General features: G+C 46.1%; 1 protein-coding gene across 1 annotated transcript in view; it reads right to left on the minus strand.

The window, feature by feature from the left end:
* chp2 (calcineurin-like EF-hand protein 2) overlaps nucleotides 1–1223 on the minus strand; it is a 71348-nt gene extending 70125 nt beyond the window's left edge. The window contains exon 1 of the mRNA XM_085973598.1: nucleotides 1067–1223. Coding sequence (XP_085829724.1) covers nucleotides 1067–1133 — 67 coding nt within the window. The 5' untranslated portion in view covers nucleotides 1134–1223. The remainder of the gene's footprint in view (nucleotides 1–1066) is intronic.
* Nucleotides 1224–16197: the final 14974 nt, after the last annotated feature.

Consider the following 16197-nt stretch of genomic DNA (forward strand, 5'->3'; position numbering starts at 1 on the left):
ACGGAGCAGGCTCGAGGGGCCAAGTGGCCTATTCCTGCTCCTATTTCTTATGTTCTTATGAAACACTGATCGATGTTTCTGGATTATTCCCACTCTTTTCACCCCTTCTCCAAATCCTAAATTGCAATATATCCACACGCACACACACAACTTTTTATACAAGGTTGTATCTCTGGTATAAACCCTTTACTCTCACCTCCGAGTCAGAAGGTCATGTGTTGAAATCTAACTCCAGAGACTTGAGCACAAAATCTCAGCTGACACTCCCAGTGCGGTGCTGAGGGAGTTGCTGCACTGCCGGAGGTGCCGTCTTTCGGGTGAGACGTTAAGCCGAGGCCCCGTCTGCCCTCTCAGGTGGATGTAAAAGATCCCACGGCACTATTTCGAAGAGCAGGGGGAGTTCTCCCCGGTCAACTCCTCTGCTGGCAATATTTAACCCTTAACTAACATCACTAAACAGATTATCCGGTCATTATCACATTGCTGTTTGCGGGAGCTTGCTGTGCGCAAATTGGCTGCCGCATTTCCCACATTACAACAGTGACTCCACTTCAAAAAGTACTTCATTGGCGGTGAAGCACTTTAGGATGTCCTAAAAGGTGCTATATAAATGCAAGTCTTTCTTTCATACCAACCTTAAATCCTTATGCCGAGTCTCCACCTAAAACTTAAACCTTCCTCTTTCCCAACGCCGTGTCTTATAGCCTGCACACATTTGATTTTTTGAACCTTCGACACGTTGCCAAGCCCATTTTGCTGAAATCCAAGTTTCAAACTTTGAAGAAACACCCTGAATAGCGACTCCTCCCAGGCACAAGTACTGAGAGACATAAAGAGAGACAAGGAGAGCTTGCTTAGAGTTCCCCAAACCAACAAAAAAAGCACTTAAAGCAGAAGAGAGTGAAGATGCAGTCTGTGCAGTACAGATGCTGAAAATGTAAATGCTTTCTTTTTAAAACCCACTTATAATTCTGCGACACGCAACACGCAGGAGGAAATCTCTCCAACAGTTACAGCTGAACAGGCAAAAACAAAGGAATCTCCAAACCGTTCTCAGCTTACTCACAGCCTGTCTCCTGTATAATTCCCTGCAGATCATCAATCTTGGAGGCATGTGAAGAATACGAACCCATTTTCCAGCCTGCACTTACTCCCTACCACTCACTACCTCCCTCAACACTATAATCTCCCTGCAGTTTGGACATAACTTTCACAGCGCATGATCTGCCCTACAACCTGATTGACAACGTATCTCACCAATGACAGGGCTCCTCAGCAGCTCATTAAAGCTCCATCTGCTAGATGGTTTGGGGGGGGGGGGGAGGAGTTCTGCGGGTAGTTTAGAGCCCCACCCTCGTTAATTGGGTCCCTGATGTACCCAACCAGTTTCTTTGACCTGCAACAACACATCTTCGAACAATGACTGGATTCAGAGCTCTGCATTGCATTGTGCTTTTTCATTGGTGCCCCTAATCCGTGATGTTCGAGACTGCCACTCACACTGATACCAGCTGTGAAATCTACTGCAGCTGCAATAATCCAGGGGCCACGTGAAGAGAAAGCAAAGCTTCTGATTCTCTTTAGAAAGCGTTTGCTTTTCTCCGGGGCTCAGTGGGTCGCACTCACTCTCTCGCCTCTTTCGTCAGAAGGTTGTGGGTTCAAGTCCCACTCCAGAGACTCGAGCACTCAATCTAGGTGGACGCGCCAGTGCAGTGCAGTGCTGAGGGAGTGCTGCACTGTCGGAGGTGCCGGCTTTCACTGAGACATTAAACCGAGGTCCCGTCTGCTCTCTCAGGTGGATATAAAAGATCCCACGGCACTGTTTAGAAGAAGAGCAGGGGAGTTATCGCCCGGTGTCCTGGGGCCAATATTTATCCCTCAATCAACATCAGTGAAACAGATTATCTGGTCATTATCACATTGCTGTTTGTGGGAGCTTACTGTGCGCAAATTGACAGCCATGTTTCCTACATTACAACAGTGGCTACACTTCAAAAGTACTTCATTGGCTGTAAAGCACTTTGGGTTGTCTTGAGATCACGAAATGCATCCATCTTCTTTCCTTCCCCTCCCTCCGCTGAAGGTGCTGATTCATAGGAGTGGGGGCAGCACCACCAGGAACCCTCCAGTACCCCCCCTCCGCACAAAGGGCCGTGTGTAAGCATTGCCAGTGAATGTAGTCTGGCTATTCGACTGCATGTGGCATCACAGTCAAGCAAGATTCCAACATCTCTGCGCACGTACACTCCATTTTTGGGGTGATCACTGGGCGGCGATCAGAAGCAGGAACCCTGGCATTTTTTTTTTTAACTCTCCTCAGAAACCCAGAGGTACTGAGGCTAACTGGAGCTCCAGTTGCGATCGAGTAGCTCGGTAGGGGTCAGGGGGGTGAATCTGGAGCGTGCTGGTTGGTACGGCTCAGGACCACACGAGGTTGTGCGATTCCCCACGAGGCCATTGAGGAGAGCTCGGAGGGGGCGTGTCTAATGATTGGAAGTGAAAAGTCAAGGTTTATAGACAGAATCACAATTTCTAGGGCCAATTTCCTTCTCACCTGACTGCAGTTTGCAATTACCGCCCCCTGGGCAGGAGAAAAACAGCCAAATTCAGCTCCAAATCATCAGCTTCTGTCTCAGGAACAGTAACTTGTGACTGTGGGGAGCTCCTTTACATAAAAAAAATGATTCACTCCACTTAACAACAGCTTGTATTTATATAGCGCCTTTAATGTAGTAAAACATTCCAAGGCGCTGCACAGGAGCGTAATCAAACAAAATTTGACACCGAGCCACATAAGGAGATATTACGACAGGTGACCGAAAGCTTGGTTGAAGAGGTAGGTTTTAAGGAGCGTCTTAAAGGGGGGGAGAGAGAGGTAGAGAGGCGGAGAGGTTCAGGGAGTGAACTCCAGAGGATAGGGCCCAGCCTTGTACTGGGAATTACAAGAACACTGTCACTAAACCAAGCACTAGAAGTGGGTGGGACCCTTATATCTCCTTGTCCTCTCTTGCAAGAGGCCACCCCACCCTGGTAACTGGGCTTAGTGATAAGGTCACAATTTGTTGAGAGACAAGTCCCGCTGAATTCACAACCAAGTTCCACAGAGGAATCCACAGCGCAGCCACTGTCGGCCAACACTTTGCGCACAGCATGATCCCACAAAAAGTGCCAGGCGATGAATGACTAGTTGATCTGTTCTTTTCCTTCTTGGGGAAGGTAATGTTGGCCAGGTCACAGGGGAGAACTCCCAGCTCGACATCAAATAATGGTGTGGGATGATCAAAACTCGCTCAATGCCACGCCAAAAGGGCGGCACCTCTGACAGTGCAGCACGCCCTCGGTATTGCACTGGTCTCGGCCTAGATTATGCAATGAAGCCTGGGAGAGGGAACCTCTTATTCAACCACCAACTGGATGGTTTACGAACGAATAGTAACTGTGGATTCTACCTGCATTACCCCAGCTAATCACAGGTCTTAGGTCAACAGTACCCTAGATCTGACCCCAGCGGCAGACTTAATGGGCATTGCAATCTTCTCAGGAACCAGCCCCTCCCAGACTATTTATGCCGAATTGTAAATACTCAACTTGTAAAGAAAGAAAAGAAAGACTTGCATTTATATAGCGCCTTTCACAACCTCAGGACATCCCAAAGCGCTTTACAGCCAATGAAGTACTAGTGGCATAGTGGTTAGCACTGTTGCCTCACAGCGCCAGAGACCCGGGTTCGAATCCGGCCTGGGGCGACTGTCTGTGTGGAGTTTGCACATTCTCCCCGTGTTTGCGTGGGTTTTCTCCGGGTGCTCCGGTTTCCTCCCACAGTCCAAAGATGTGCGGGTTAGGTTGATTGGCTATGATAAATTGACCCTTAGTGTTAGGGGGATTAAATACGTGGGGTTACAGGGATAGGGTGGGATATGTGTTGGTGTAGGGGTTACGGGGATCAGGTGGGATATGTGTCGGTGCAGGCTCGATGGGCCGAAATGGCCTCTATCTGCACTGTGGGGTTTCTGTGATTCTGTGATTCTGTGAAGCGCAGTCACTGCTGTAATGTAGGAAACGTGGCAGCCAATTTGTGCACAGCAAGCTCCCACAAACAGCAATGTGACAATGAAGTGTTCCAAGCACCGTTAACTCAGCACAGGCTGGAGCTCGAACCTGCAGTACCCTGGGTCTGTAGATTATAGGTCACACCATGTGCTTCCAGGGGGGCAGCAAAGAGTGGGAATGATCAAGAAACATTGATCAGCGTTTCACACACACGTTGAGGTGCAACCACAAATGTGGGAGCTGTTTTGTGCGTGGCAGCCGTCGCTCAGTGGCTCGCACTCTCGCAATTGAGTCAAAAAGTCCTGGGTTCAAGTCCCACTCCAGAAACTCGAGCACATAATCCCGGTTGACACTCCAGTGCTGCACCGTCGGAGGTGCCGTCTTTCGGATGAGACGTTAAACCGAGGGCCCGCCTGCCCTCTCAGGTGGATGTAAAAAATCCCATGGCACTATTTTGAAGAAGAGCAGGGGGAGTTCACCCCGGTGTCCTGGGCCAATATTTATCCCTCAACCAACATCACTAAAGCAGATTATCTCGTCATTATCACATTGCTGCTTGTGGGAGCTTGCTGTGCGTAAAATTGGCTGCTGCGTTTCCCACATCACAACAGCGACTGTACTTCATTGGCTGTGAAGTGATTTGGGATGTCCTGACATCGTGAAATCCAAGTTATCTCTATTTCACCCGCTGAGCCTGTGGGACACTCTAAATTACTTTCCTTTAATGTGGGAACTGCCCCTTTAAATGTAGCATTCTCCCAGTCTGACTGGGACTTGTCCAACAGTCTGGGTGATGGATTACAGCAGGTGTGTCACTGAGACAGAGGCTCTCCCTGTGGTTCAAACGTACGTCTTTGTGGAGGAGACTTTTTTAAATAACGCAGCACCTCCCCCAGACTCTGTCCCCGTTAAACACGGACCAGAAAATAGGGGCTGAATTAACTGACGGGAATGAACTGCAAACATAGAAACACATATAAGATAGGAGCGGGGTAGGCCATTTAATGAGATCATGGCTGATCATCCAAATTCCCTGCCTTCTCCCCATATCCCTTGATCCCTTTAGCCTTAATAAATATATCTAACTCCTTCTTGAAAATATTTAATGAATTGGCCTCAACTGCCTTCTGTGGTAGAGAATTCCACAGGTTCACCACTCTCTGGGTGAAGAAATTCCTCCTCATCTCAGTCCTAAATGGCTTACCCCTTATCTTTAGACTGTGACCCCTGGTTCTGGACTCCCCCGCCATCGGGAACATCGTTCCTGCATCTAGTCCTGTTAGAATTTTATAAGTTTCAATGAGATCCCCTCTCATTCTTCTAAACTCCAGCAAGTATAAGCCCAATCGACCCAATCTCTCGTCATACGTCATTCCTGCCATCCCAGGTATCAGTCTGGTGAATCTTCGCTGCACTCCCTCCATGGCAAGAACATCCTTCCTCAGATAAGGCGACCAAAACTGCACACAATACTCAAGGTGTGGTCTCACCAAGGCCCTGTAGAACTGCAGCAAGACATCCTTGTTCCTGTGCTCAAACTCTCTTGCTACGAAGGCCAACATACCATTTGCCTTCTTAACCGCCTGCTGCACCTGCATGCTTACCTTCAGCGACTGGTGCACAAGGACACCCAGGTCTCATTGCACTTCCCCTTCTCCCAATCTATTGCCATTCAGATAATAATCTGCCTTCCTGTTTTTACCACCAAAGTGGATATCCTCGCATTTATCCACATTATACTGCATCTGCCATGCATCTGCCCAATCACCCAACTTGTCCAAATCATACTGGAGTTTCTCGGCATCCTCCTCACAGCACACATGCCCACCCAGCTTTGTGTCATCTGCAAACTTGGAGATATTACATCTAGTTCCCTCGTCTAGATCATTAATATATATTGTGAATAGCTGCGGTCCTAGGACCGATCCCTGCGGTACCCCACTAGTTACTGCCTGCCACTCGGAAAAACACCCGTTTATTCCAACTCTTTGCTTCCTGTCTGCCAACCAGTTCTCTATCCAAGTCAGTACCTTGCCCCCAATCCCATGTGCCTTAACTTTACACACTAACCTCTTATGTGGGACCTTATCGAAAGCCTTCTGAAAGTCCAAATACACCACATACACTGGTTCTCCCTTATTTTTCTACCAGTTATATCCTCACAAAATTCCAGTAGATTAGTCAAGCACGATTTACCTTTTGTAAATCTGTTGTGTCTGTGTGTTGATAGAGACACTGAAGACAGGAGTTGGTTTCATAGGTGTTTACTAAACAAAGTCTGGAGGGGAACTAACTGATACAACACAATATACAGGCTTATATAGCCCGAGTGGCCATTACCGGCATTACAGTACACATGGGGCTCTTAAAGGCACATACACTACAATTCTTCCCCTTTTAGCCAACCAGTACATAATATTTTAAGCAATTATTAATTACATGTTACAAGAAAAATAATCTACACATTGCTGCAGTTAATTAATTATAAGTCAATCTCTCTGGAGGCTTCCTGACTCGGTCCGGATAACGCCTCGGTGGTGTAGTAGTTTCTGGTGGTGTAGTAGGTTCTTTTGGCAAGGCTGATTCGGCTTGAATGCCAGTGTCGGATTCATCGGGTTCCAGTATCACCGGATCGGAGGTAGATATGGGTATCTCTACTTCATCGTTAGGCGTATAGAGTTGTGGTGTAGGTTGTCCCTTTTCGGATGACTCTATGATTTGGTCAGCATGGCGCCTTATTATGCTTTCTCCGATGTCCATGGTATACATCAGTGGTCCTAGTTGTGTGCAGATAGTTCCAGGCTGCCATTTCTCGGTACGGTAGTCCCGGGCCAAAACTTGTTGACCTATCTGGAAGGTTCTAGTTGGCCTTTCATTCATGCCTTGAAATTGCCGGTTCTCCTCGTCCCTTCTGATGTTGGGCTTGATCAAGTCCAGCCGGCATCTTCGGCTTCTATTGAAGAACATCATGGCGGGGGTTTGGTTTGTAACCATATGTGTTGCATTCCTGTATGCGAACAAGAAGTTATCCTCCTTGTGCTGAAGTTTTATGTCTTCATTACCCATGGCCTTTATGGCCTTCTTGAAGGTCTGGACAAACCTTTCAGCCAATCCATTGGTGGCGGGATGGTATGGGGCGGACGTGTAGTGCTTAACCCCATTGTTTTTTAAGAACTTCCTGAATTCTTTGGACACAAATTGCGGTCCATTATCAGAACAGACCTGTTCTGGCAGCCCATTCCTGGCAAATATGGTCCTTAATACTGTGATGGTTTTTTCCGTGGTGGTGGAGGACATCTTTATTACCTCCGGCCACTTGGAGTGTGCATCAACCGCGATTAAGAACATTGAGTCCATAAATGGACCAGCAAAGTCGATGTGTACCCTTTGCCAGGGAGATGAGGGCCACTCCCATGGATGTAGAGGGGCTTGGGGTGGAGCGTTTTGGACCTTCTGGCATCCTAGGCAGCTCTTGGTCATTTCTTCAATGTCTCCATCGATACCTGGCCACCATACAAACGCCCTGGCTAGGTTCTTCATTTTCACTCCACCCAGATGCCCCTCGTGAAGCTCCTTTAGAACTTTATCCTGGAGTTTGGGTGGAATCACCACTCTGGATCCACACATCAAGGTTCCTCGGCACACTGACAGCTGTTCTCTTCTTTGCGAGAATGCTGGCATACAAGGCTACGGGCCAAATGCTGGAATATGGGATTAGATTAGACAGGGCTTGATGGCCGGCATGGACACGATGGGCCGAAGGGCCTCTATCCGTGCTGTATTACTCTATGACTCTATGACTAAGAGTGGTTCGCCATGTGCTGGCCATCCCTTCACTGTTAAATCGTAGACTCGTGAGAGAGTCGGGTCATTTCTAGTTTCCCTTTCAATGGCAGAATTTGTTACTGGTAGACATTCGACTATGGTAGAGTGGAAAATCTCCACTGTGTCTACGGTAGGTGCTTTTTCTACCATTGGCAACGGTAGGCGTGATAACCCGTCAGCATTCCCATGCTGTTTTGATCCTTTGTATTCTATGTTGTATTGGTGTGCCCCTAGAAAAAGGGACCACCTCTGTAGCCTTTGCGCTGTCATAATGGGAACACCCTTTTTAGGGTTGAATATGGAGATGAGGGGTTGACGGTCAGTCAACAAGGTAAATTTTTGTCCGTGTAGGTAATGGTTGAATTTCTTCACTCCCCATACCAGGCTGAGTGCTTCCCTGTCGATTTGGGCATAGTTACGCTCAGCTGAGTTCAATGAGCGTGACGCAAAAGCTATCGGCTGTTCTGAGCCATCAGGGAATTTATGCGATAATACTGCTCCTACGCCGTAAGGGGATGCATTGCACGCCAGTCTGATTGGCAGTGATGGGTTGTAATGAGCCAAAACTTCTTTGGACGTGATTAAGTCTTTGCATTTATGGAAGGCACGTTTACAGTCTTCGCTCCATTTCCAAATTACTCCTGTTTGTAGCAGTTCATTAAGAGGGTGTAGAAGAGTTGATAAGTTCGGTAAAAATTTATGATAGTAATTTATTAATCCCAGGAACAACCTTAATTGTGAAACATTTTCAGGTGCTGGGGCTTTTATGACCGCTTCAATTTTTTCAGGTGACTTATGCAACCCTTCCTTATTAATTATGTGGCCACAATATGATATTTGATTTTGGAAAAATTCACACTTGGGGCGATTTGCTCGTAGGCCCCGTTCTCTCAGCCTACTGAGCACCTGCTCCAAATCGGCAAGGTGCTCATTGTCGTTTTCTCCTGTTACAAGGATGTCGTCTAGGTAGCATTGAGTCCCCGGAATCCCTTGGAGGGCTTGCTCCATAGCTCTTTGCCAGATAGCTGGAGCGGATGCTACTCTGAAAACCAGTCGATTGTACTGGTACAGACCTTTGTGTGTATTTATCGTGAGATATTTTTTAGAGCCCTCTTCAACCTCCATCTGTAGATATGCCTGTGCCAAGTCAATTTTGGTGAAACGTTTCCCTCCGGATAGTGAGGCGAAAATATCTTCTATCCTCGGAAGAGGATACTGTACCGTGTGAAGGATCGGGTTTACAGTCACCTTGAAGTCTCCACAGATGCGAATTTTTCTCTGTTCTTCAGATTTATCATTATTCAATGCTTTCTTCATGACTGGAACGATGGGTGTTGCCCACTCACTCCAATCTATTTTGGATAATACGCCTGCCTTTTCCAAATTCTCCAGCTCTGCCTCGACTGCTGGACGAATTGCGTATGGCACCGGTCTTGCCTTAAAAAACTTGGGAATTGCTGCATCTTCCACTTTTATTGAGGCGGTGATGCCTTTCAAGGTTCCTAGTTTCTCTTGAAACACTTCTTTGGCGTTGGCCAAGATGTCTTTTAATCATTCAGGTATGACGTCATTGTAATGATTTCAGCAAATAGAGATGGTATTTGCCTGTTCGATTATGATGCCTTAATAGCATGTTTGCAGGTATTGATTACTTATGCCTGACCAGCAGAGGTCATGTGGGAGACAAGCAGTTTGGGTTTAGTTTCAGTTTCGTTTAAGATGCATCACAGCATAATGTCTCCTGTAAAAGCTGTATAAAAGAGTTGAACAGACTTTAGATTAAAACTGATTCTCTTTCATAAATGTCTCATCATTGAACCCACAAAGAAATCAATACATGGTGTCAGAAGTGATTGAAAGAGATGAAGAGAAAATATCTGAAGTTAAATCAGCTCTCCACAAATTAGCAAGCCAAAAGAGAACATCATTGCTTACCATTGGAGAATAGCTAACGAAGTGAAAAAATGGAAGGTTTACTCCCACCGGCGACGCTTCAGTTGACAGGTAATGTGGCTGAAAATTGGAGAAGGTTCAAACAACATGTGGGGTTGTATTTATCAGCAATCGGAGCTGACGAGAAAAGTAATGAAAGGAAATCGTCACTGTTCTTACATGTCGTGGGTGATGAAGCGCTGGAGGTGTATAATAACTTCACATTCGCTGCTAATGGAGGCAAAATGAAGCTAGATAAAATAATGGAACAGTTTGAGGCCTACTGCATACCTAAATGTAATGTGACATTTGAGAGGCACAGATTTTTCACATGTGTACAGAAAATGGGTGATACTATTGATCAGTATGTGACTGAACTGAGAAACCGAAGCAAAACATGTGAATTTGGGGGACTGACAGACTCGCTGATAAAAGACAGACTGGTGTGTGGTATTCCAGATAATGGTCTAAGGGAAAGACTGCTAAGAGAGCAAGATCTAGACCTGGGAAAAGCCATAGCACTGTGTAGGGCTACAGAGACTGTGAAGTTGCAGGCAAAGGAGCTGTTCAGTGACAATAGCTGCAACGTGGATGCAGTGAGTAAGAACGGACACAAACCGTTTAACAAAAAGAGCGCCAATGTGAAAAAAGAGGCGTGGCCAGCGAACGAAAATGAAAGGGACAATCGAAAGACATGTAGTCGATGCGGTACACAGCATCCACCAAAAAAGTGTCCAGCATATGGTAAACATGCAATAGTTGCAACAAGAACAACCATTATGCCCGTTGCTGTAAGAACCAAATGCAACAAAGCAAGGTCCATGCAGTAGATGAAAGCGAGATAGAGGAGTTCAATGTAGATGTTGTGTCTGAAAACAAAGAAGAAGAAAGAGACTGGATGTTGACACTAAAAGTGAATGACATACACATTCCATTTAAATTGGATACTGGAGCACAAGTTAATGTGATATCAGAGACTGATTTTAAGAAAATTAGACCCAGACCAAAGATACATGGAATCAAAGTGAAAGTGACAGGATACTCAGGTACTGAAATACCAGTGAAAGGAAGATGCATTGTCAAAGTGACACACAAGGACAGAGAGCACACGTTAGCATTAATCGTGGTGCCAAAGGATGTGCAAGCCATACTAGGTTTAAAAGCCTGTGAGAGACTGAACCTGGTAAAGAGAGTCCTCGTTGTGGAAAGCGAAGGAGAGACAGTCTATGATGAACTGAATGTTGCGTACACACTGTGTAAGCTGATGTATACAGCAGACACGTTGTCCAGAGCTGTTGACCCAGGAGAGCCCGCAAACACAGTGAAAAGACTGAAGTACAAGGCAAAAGACAGTGGAACTGACTTCTACCAGAGCATGCTTGTATACCGCACAACGCCGCTCGAGTGTGGTATGTCACCAGCCCAACTCCTGATGGGATGTCGGCTAAGGTGAAACCTACCCATCCCGGAGAACCTGCTGAAAATAAAAGAGGGGGAGAAAGTGAGGAAGTTCAAGGAGCAACAGAAAGAAAAGCAAAAGTACTACTATGACAGAGGAACACAAAACCTACCTGAACTCCACACTGGTGACCAAGTAAGGTTCAAAGACAAAACAAACACATGGACTCAGAAGGGAACTGTCCTGAGTGAAGTTCAACCAAGATCATACACCACTCAGACAGATGAGGGTGCTGTTCTGAGAAGAAATTGTAGGGATCTTCTCATGGGACCAGCCACAGCAGGTCAAGAGACTGATACTGTTGAACAACCTGATCACACAGCTGAGAACCAATCATCTGAGGCAACAACTCAGATTCAAGGACAATCAATCAGAAAATCCTCAAGACATGTGAAGCCTCCTGAGAGACTCATTGAGCAAATTTAAGGACTATTGTTATAGAAGGAAGTAATGTTATCTTATTCTTTCTTCAAGTTCCAGTGTATTGACATATTTCATGTGAACACACAAAGCAAGGTTAAAAAGCCTTGATCATGATAATGATAATGTAAGTTCATTAAGTGTTACAGTTAAAATGCAGATTAATACAAAGCAAACATGTTGTTAGTTAAAAGTAAAATACTTTTGTTTTAAGGAAAGGAGATGTAATGATATCAGCAAATAGAGATGGTATTTGCCTGTTCGATTATGATGCCTTAATAGCATGTTTGCAGGTATTGATTACTTATGCCTGACCAGCAGAGGTCATGTGGGAGACAAGCAGTTTGGATTTAGTTTCAGTTTCGTTCTAGATGCAACACTAGCTTGATGTCTCCTGTAAAAGCTGTATAAAGAAGCTGAACAGACTTTAGATTAAAAGACATTGGCCTAGAAATTGAGTGCCCTTAGCGCCGATTTTGCGGCGCTAGAGGGCCTAGCGCTGCATTTGGCGCCGGCGCCGAAATTGCCTGGGGCCCTTCCGCCGCGGTAGACCGGTAGCGCTGCGCCGGCACCGATGACGTCATCGGTGTGCGCAGCGTCCCGGTTGCCATGCCGACGGGCCCCAGCGCCGAAATTCAGTTGCGGCCGCCTCGCCCGTGACAGCCGCAACTAAGACTCTGGCAAATGCGCCGGCGCATTAAAGGCCCCGCGGCGGCCGGCCGCTTTCCCGCCGGCCGCCTGGCCGCAACTCCCTCCCCGGACTTCCCCCCCCCCCCCCCCCAGAACAGAAGCAAGCCCGGCACTTGTCCGAGGTGCCGGGCTCATTTTTAAAAAGATTTTTGCGGGCCGCGGCCGGGTGCAGGCAGCTCCTCCTTAAGGGAAGGAGGAGGCCTGCACTTCCCGAGCCTGCCGCACCGCATCGGGTGCCGCAGCGCCGGAATTGCGGCGCGAAACGGCAGTTCGCGCCGATTTACCGCCGCAAAGACCCTTCAGTAGCGCCGGCAGCCGTTTGGGCGCGGCCCTGCTGAATTTTTGGCGCGCGCAGGGGGACTTAGCGCCGGCACTAACTTCCGGCGCTAAAGCCCTGGCTAAGCCAAAACTCAATTTCTAGGCCACTCTCTTTCATAAATGTCTCGTCATTGAACCCACAAAGAAATCAATACAGTCATCATCGTTTTTTTTCTTACTGGTCACCGTCAGTGCCTGAATGGAGTGCCAGTCTAACCGTATTTTCCTGATCCATTCACGTCCCAACAGCGGTGGACCACCATCTTGTAGAATGTATAAATACAACTTTTGTATTTCCTTGCCGTTGTATACAACAGGCACCTTTATTTTTCCTTTGGGGTATACTTTCTGCCCCGTATATGTTTTCAAGATAATGGATGTGTCTTTTAAAGGTATATGCGGAAATAGCTGCTCGTAATCCCGTCGATTTATGACGGTCAGAGCTGATCCTGTATCTAGCTCCATTTTAACTGGGGACCCTGCTATCGTGAGGGTAACCCAAATGGTCTGGTAATCATCTTTGGCAATTACATTATGTAATTTGAGACAGCTTAGTCTCTTGTTTTCGGAGTCGCTATCGCTCTTCTGGTCTTCGGAGCTACTGTCCGTCATCATTTGTACCTTTCTGTACTTTTCTTTATTGATTTTTTTTTTCCTGTCTGTGGATTTTTTTTGTCCAGATCGGCATACCCGTGCAATGTGTCCAATCTTTCCGCATTGCCTGCATGCTTTATCCTTGAACCAGCAGTCCCTCTGGTCATGGGTGGATCTGCTGCAGCGATAACATCTCTCGAAACCCTGTGTCATTTCATGGGTGCCGAAGTCTTGTGTCTTTTGTTGTATCTCTGCAGCTCCTCTTGCGGCTGCTTCGTATGATACAGCCATACTGAAAGCCTTGTCCAGTGTTAAATCTTTTTCAGAAAGCAGCCTTTTCTGTGTTCCTTCACTCAAGAGACCGCAGACGAATTTGTCTCGAAGATAATCTGCTAGTCCTGCCCCGAATCGGCAGTGTTTTGATAGCTTTCTTAATTCAGTGAGGTAATCAGCGTTACTTTCATTCTTGTGTTGATTTCTCTTGAAGAATTTGAATCGTTCTGCTATCAGCAGCGGTGTAGGGTTTAAGTGCTCCTGTAGGGTATCAACAATTTCTTTAAAATTCTTGTCCTTTGGTTTGGCTGGAGTGATTAAATTTCGTAACAGCCCGTATGTCTTTGCGCCCATTAGATTTAGCAGTACTGAAGCTTTTTTTTCATCTTCTATTCCATTTGCGGTGCAATATACCTCCACTCTTTCCACATATGTGGTCCAATCCTCTATCTCATTATCAAAAGCATCAATATTGCCAGACTTAGGCATCCTGGAAATAAAATGGCGCTTTCCGCACTTTTCTTTCTTTTCTGCAGAAAAGATATGGCGCTGCCGATGACAATGCTGTTTCCCGCGGTTTCCGTTCTTTTTATTTATTTATTTACAGTTGGAGACTCGTTCCCGCCGGACTCTCTCTCTAGGTCTGAACGCCGACCTGCTTGCAGCGCCGGCCATCTCCCAAGTGCTCCCTCCCCGTCTGTTACTGCTTGCCTCCGCTTTCGCTGCTTGGCCCAGCTGCTGGAGCCCCAGCCCGACGCCCAGGAAGGATTATTGCAGTACCTGCCACCAGCTTGGCTAGCTGGTGAAACCACAGCTTTTTCTTTTTCTTGATTTTTCTTCAACTTTGGACGCCAGAGGAATCGATGTCCTTGAGGTGCTGCCGAATTGCAGGTAAGTCCGTTTCCAATTCATCGCCACTGTTGTGTCTGTGTATTGATAGAGACACTGAAGACAGGAATTGGTTTCATAGGCGTTTACTAAACAAAGTCTGGAGGGGAACTAACTGATTCAACACAATATACAGGCTTATATAGCCCGAGTGGCCATTACCGGCATTACAGTACACATGGGGCTCTTAAAGGCACATACACTACAAAATCCATGTTGACTTTGTCCGATCCTGTCACTGCTTTCCAAGTGCTCTGCTTTTACATCTTTTATAATAGACTCTAGCATTTTCCCCACTACCGATGTCAGGCATACCGGTCTATAGTTCCCCGTTTTCTCTCTAGCACCTTTTTTGAATAGCGGGGTAACATTAGCTACCCTCCAATCCATGGGAACTGTTCTAGAGTCTATAGAATTTTGGAAAATGACCAGTAATGCATCTACTATTTCTTCGGCCATTTCCTTAAGTACCCGAGGATGTAGAATATCAGGCCCTGGGGATTTATCGGCCTTCAATCCCGTCAATTTCCCTAACACCATTTCCCTACAAATACTGATTTCATTCAGTTCCTCCCTCTCATTAGACCCTATGTTCCCCAACATCTCTGGGAGGTTATTTGTGTCCTCCTTTGTGAAGACAGAACCAAAGTATGTATTTAATTGGTTACCATTTCTTTGTTCCCCACTATAAATTCCCCTGATTCTGACTGCAAGGGACCTACGCTTGACTTCACCAATCTTTTTCTCTTCACATATCTATAAAAGCTTTTACAGTCAGTTTTTATGTTCCCTGAAAGCTTACTCTCATACTCTATTTTCCCCCTCTTAATTAATCCCTTTGCCCTCCTTTGCTGAATCCTAAACTGCTCCCAATCCTCTGGATTACTGCTTTTTCTGGCCAATTTATATGTCCTCTCCTTGGATCTTATGCTATCCCTAATTTCCCTTGTTAGCCATGGTTGAGCCACCTTCTTTGTTTTATTTTTATGCTAAACAGGGATGAACAAGCGAAAAATAAAAATGACAGCGGAGAAGGCAATAGAGCAAGGTAGCAGTGGGGGAATTAAAAACCAGAGCTTGTCAGGAAGGGACAGAATGTATGATGATAAAGGTAAAGTAGTAAAAGGGGTAAAACCAGGAACAAATTGTCAGAAAACATATTTGAAAGTTCTTTATCTGAATGCACGCAGCATTTGTAACAAAATAGACGAGTTGACGGTACAAATAACTACACATGGTTATGATCTGGTGGCCATTACGGAAACATGGCTGCATGATGATCATGACTGGGAACTAAACATACAAGGGTATTTGACAATTAGGAAGGACAGACAGGAAGGAAAGGGAGGTGGGGTTGCTATGTTAATCAAGGATGGAATCACTGCAATAGTCAGAAATGATATTGGGTCAAAGGATCAGGATAGTGAAACAGTTTGGGTGGAGATAAGGAATAATAAGGGGAAAAAGTCACTAGTGGGTGTAGTCTATTGGCCTCCTAACAGTTGCAACTCTGTTGGTCAGAGTATAAATCAGGAAATAGTTGGGGCTTGTAATAAGGGAACAGCTATAATCATGGGGGATTTTAACTTTCATATTGACTGGACTAATCAAATTGGGCTTGACAGCCTTGAGGAAGAGTTCATAGAGTGTATTAGGGATGGGTTCCTTGAGCAGTATGTAACTGAACCAACCAGCACCACAGCCTCGTGGATCATCAGCCTGCTTGGTAATTCAGCAGAAGATCGCAA

The sequence above is a fragment of the Somniosus microcephalus genome, chromosome 34 (genome assembly GCF_052327205.1).
Source record: "Somniosus microcephalus isolate GS21.2 chromosome 34, FLI_Smic_1.0, whole genome shotgun sequence".
Lineage (NCBI taxonomy): Eukaryota > Metazoa > Chordata > Chondrichthyes > Squaliformes > Somniosidae > Somniosus > Somniosus microcephalus.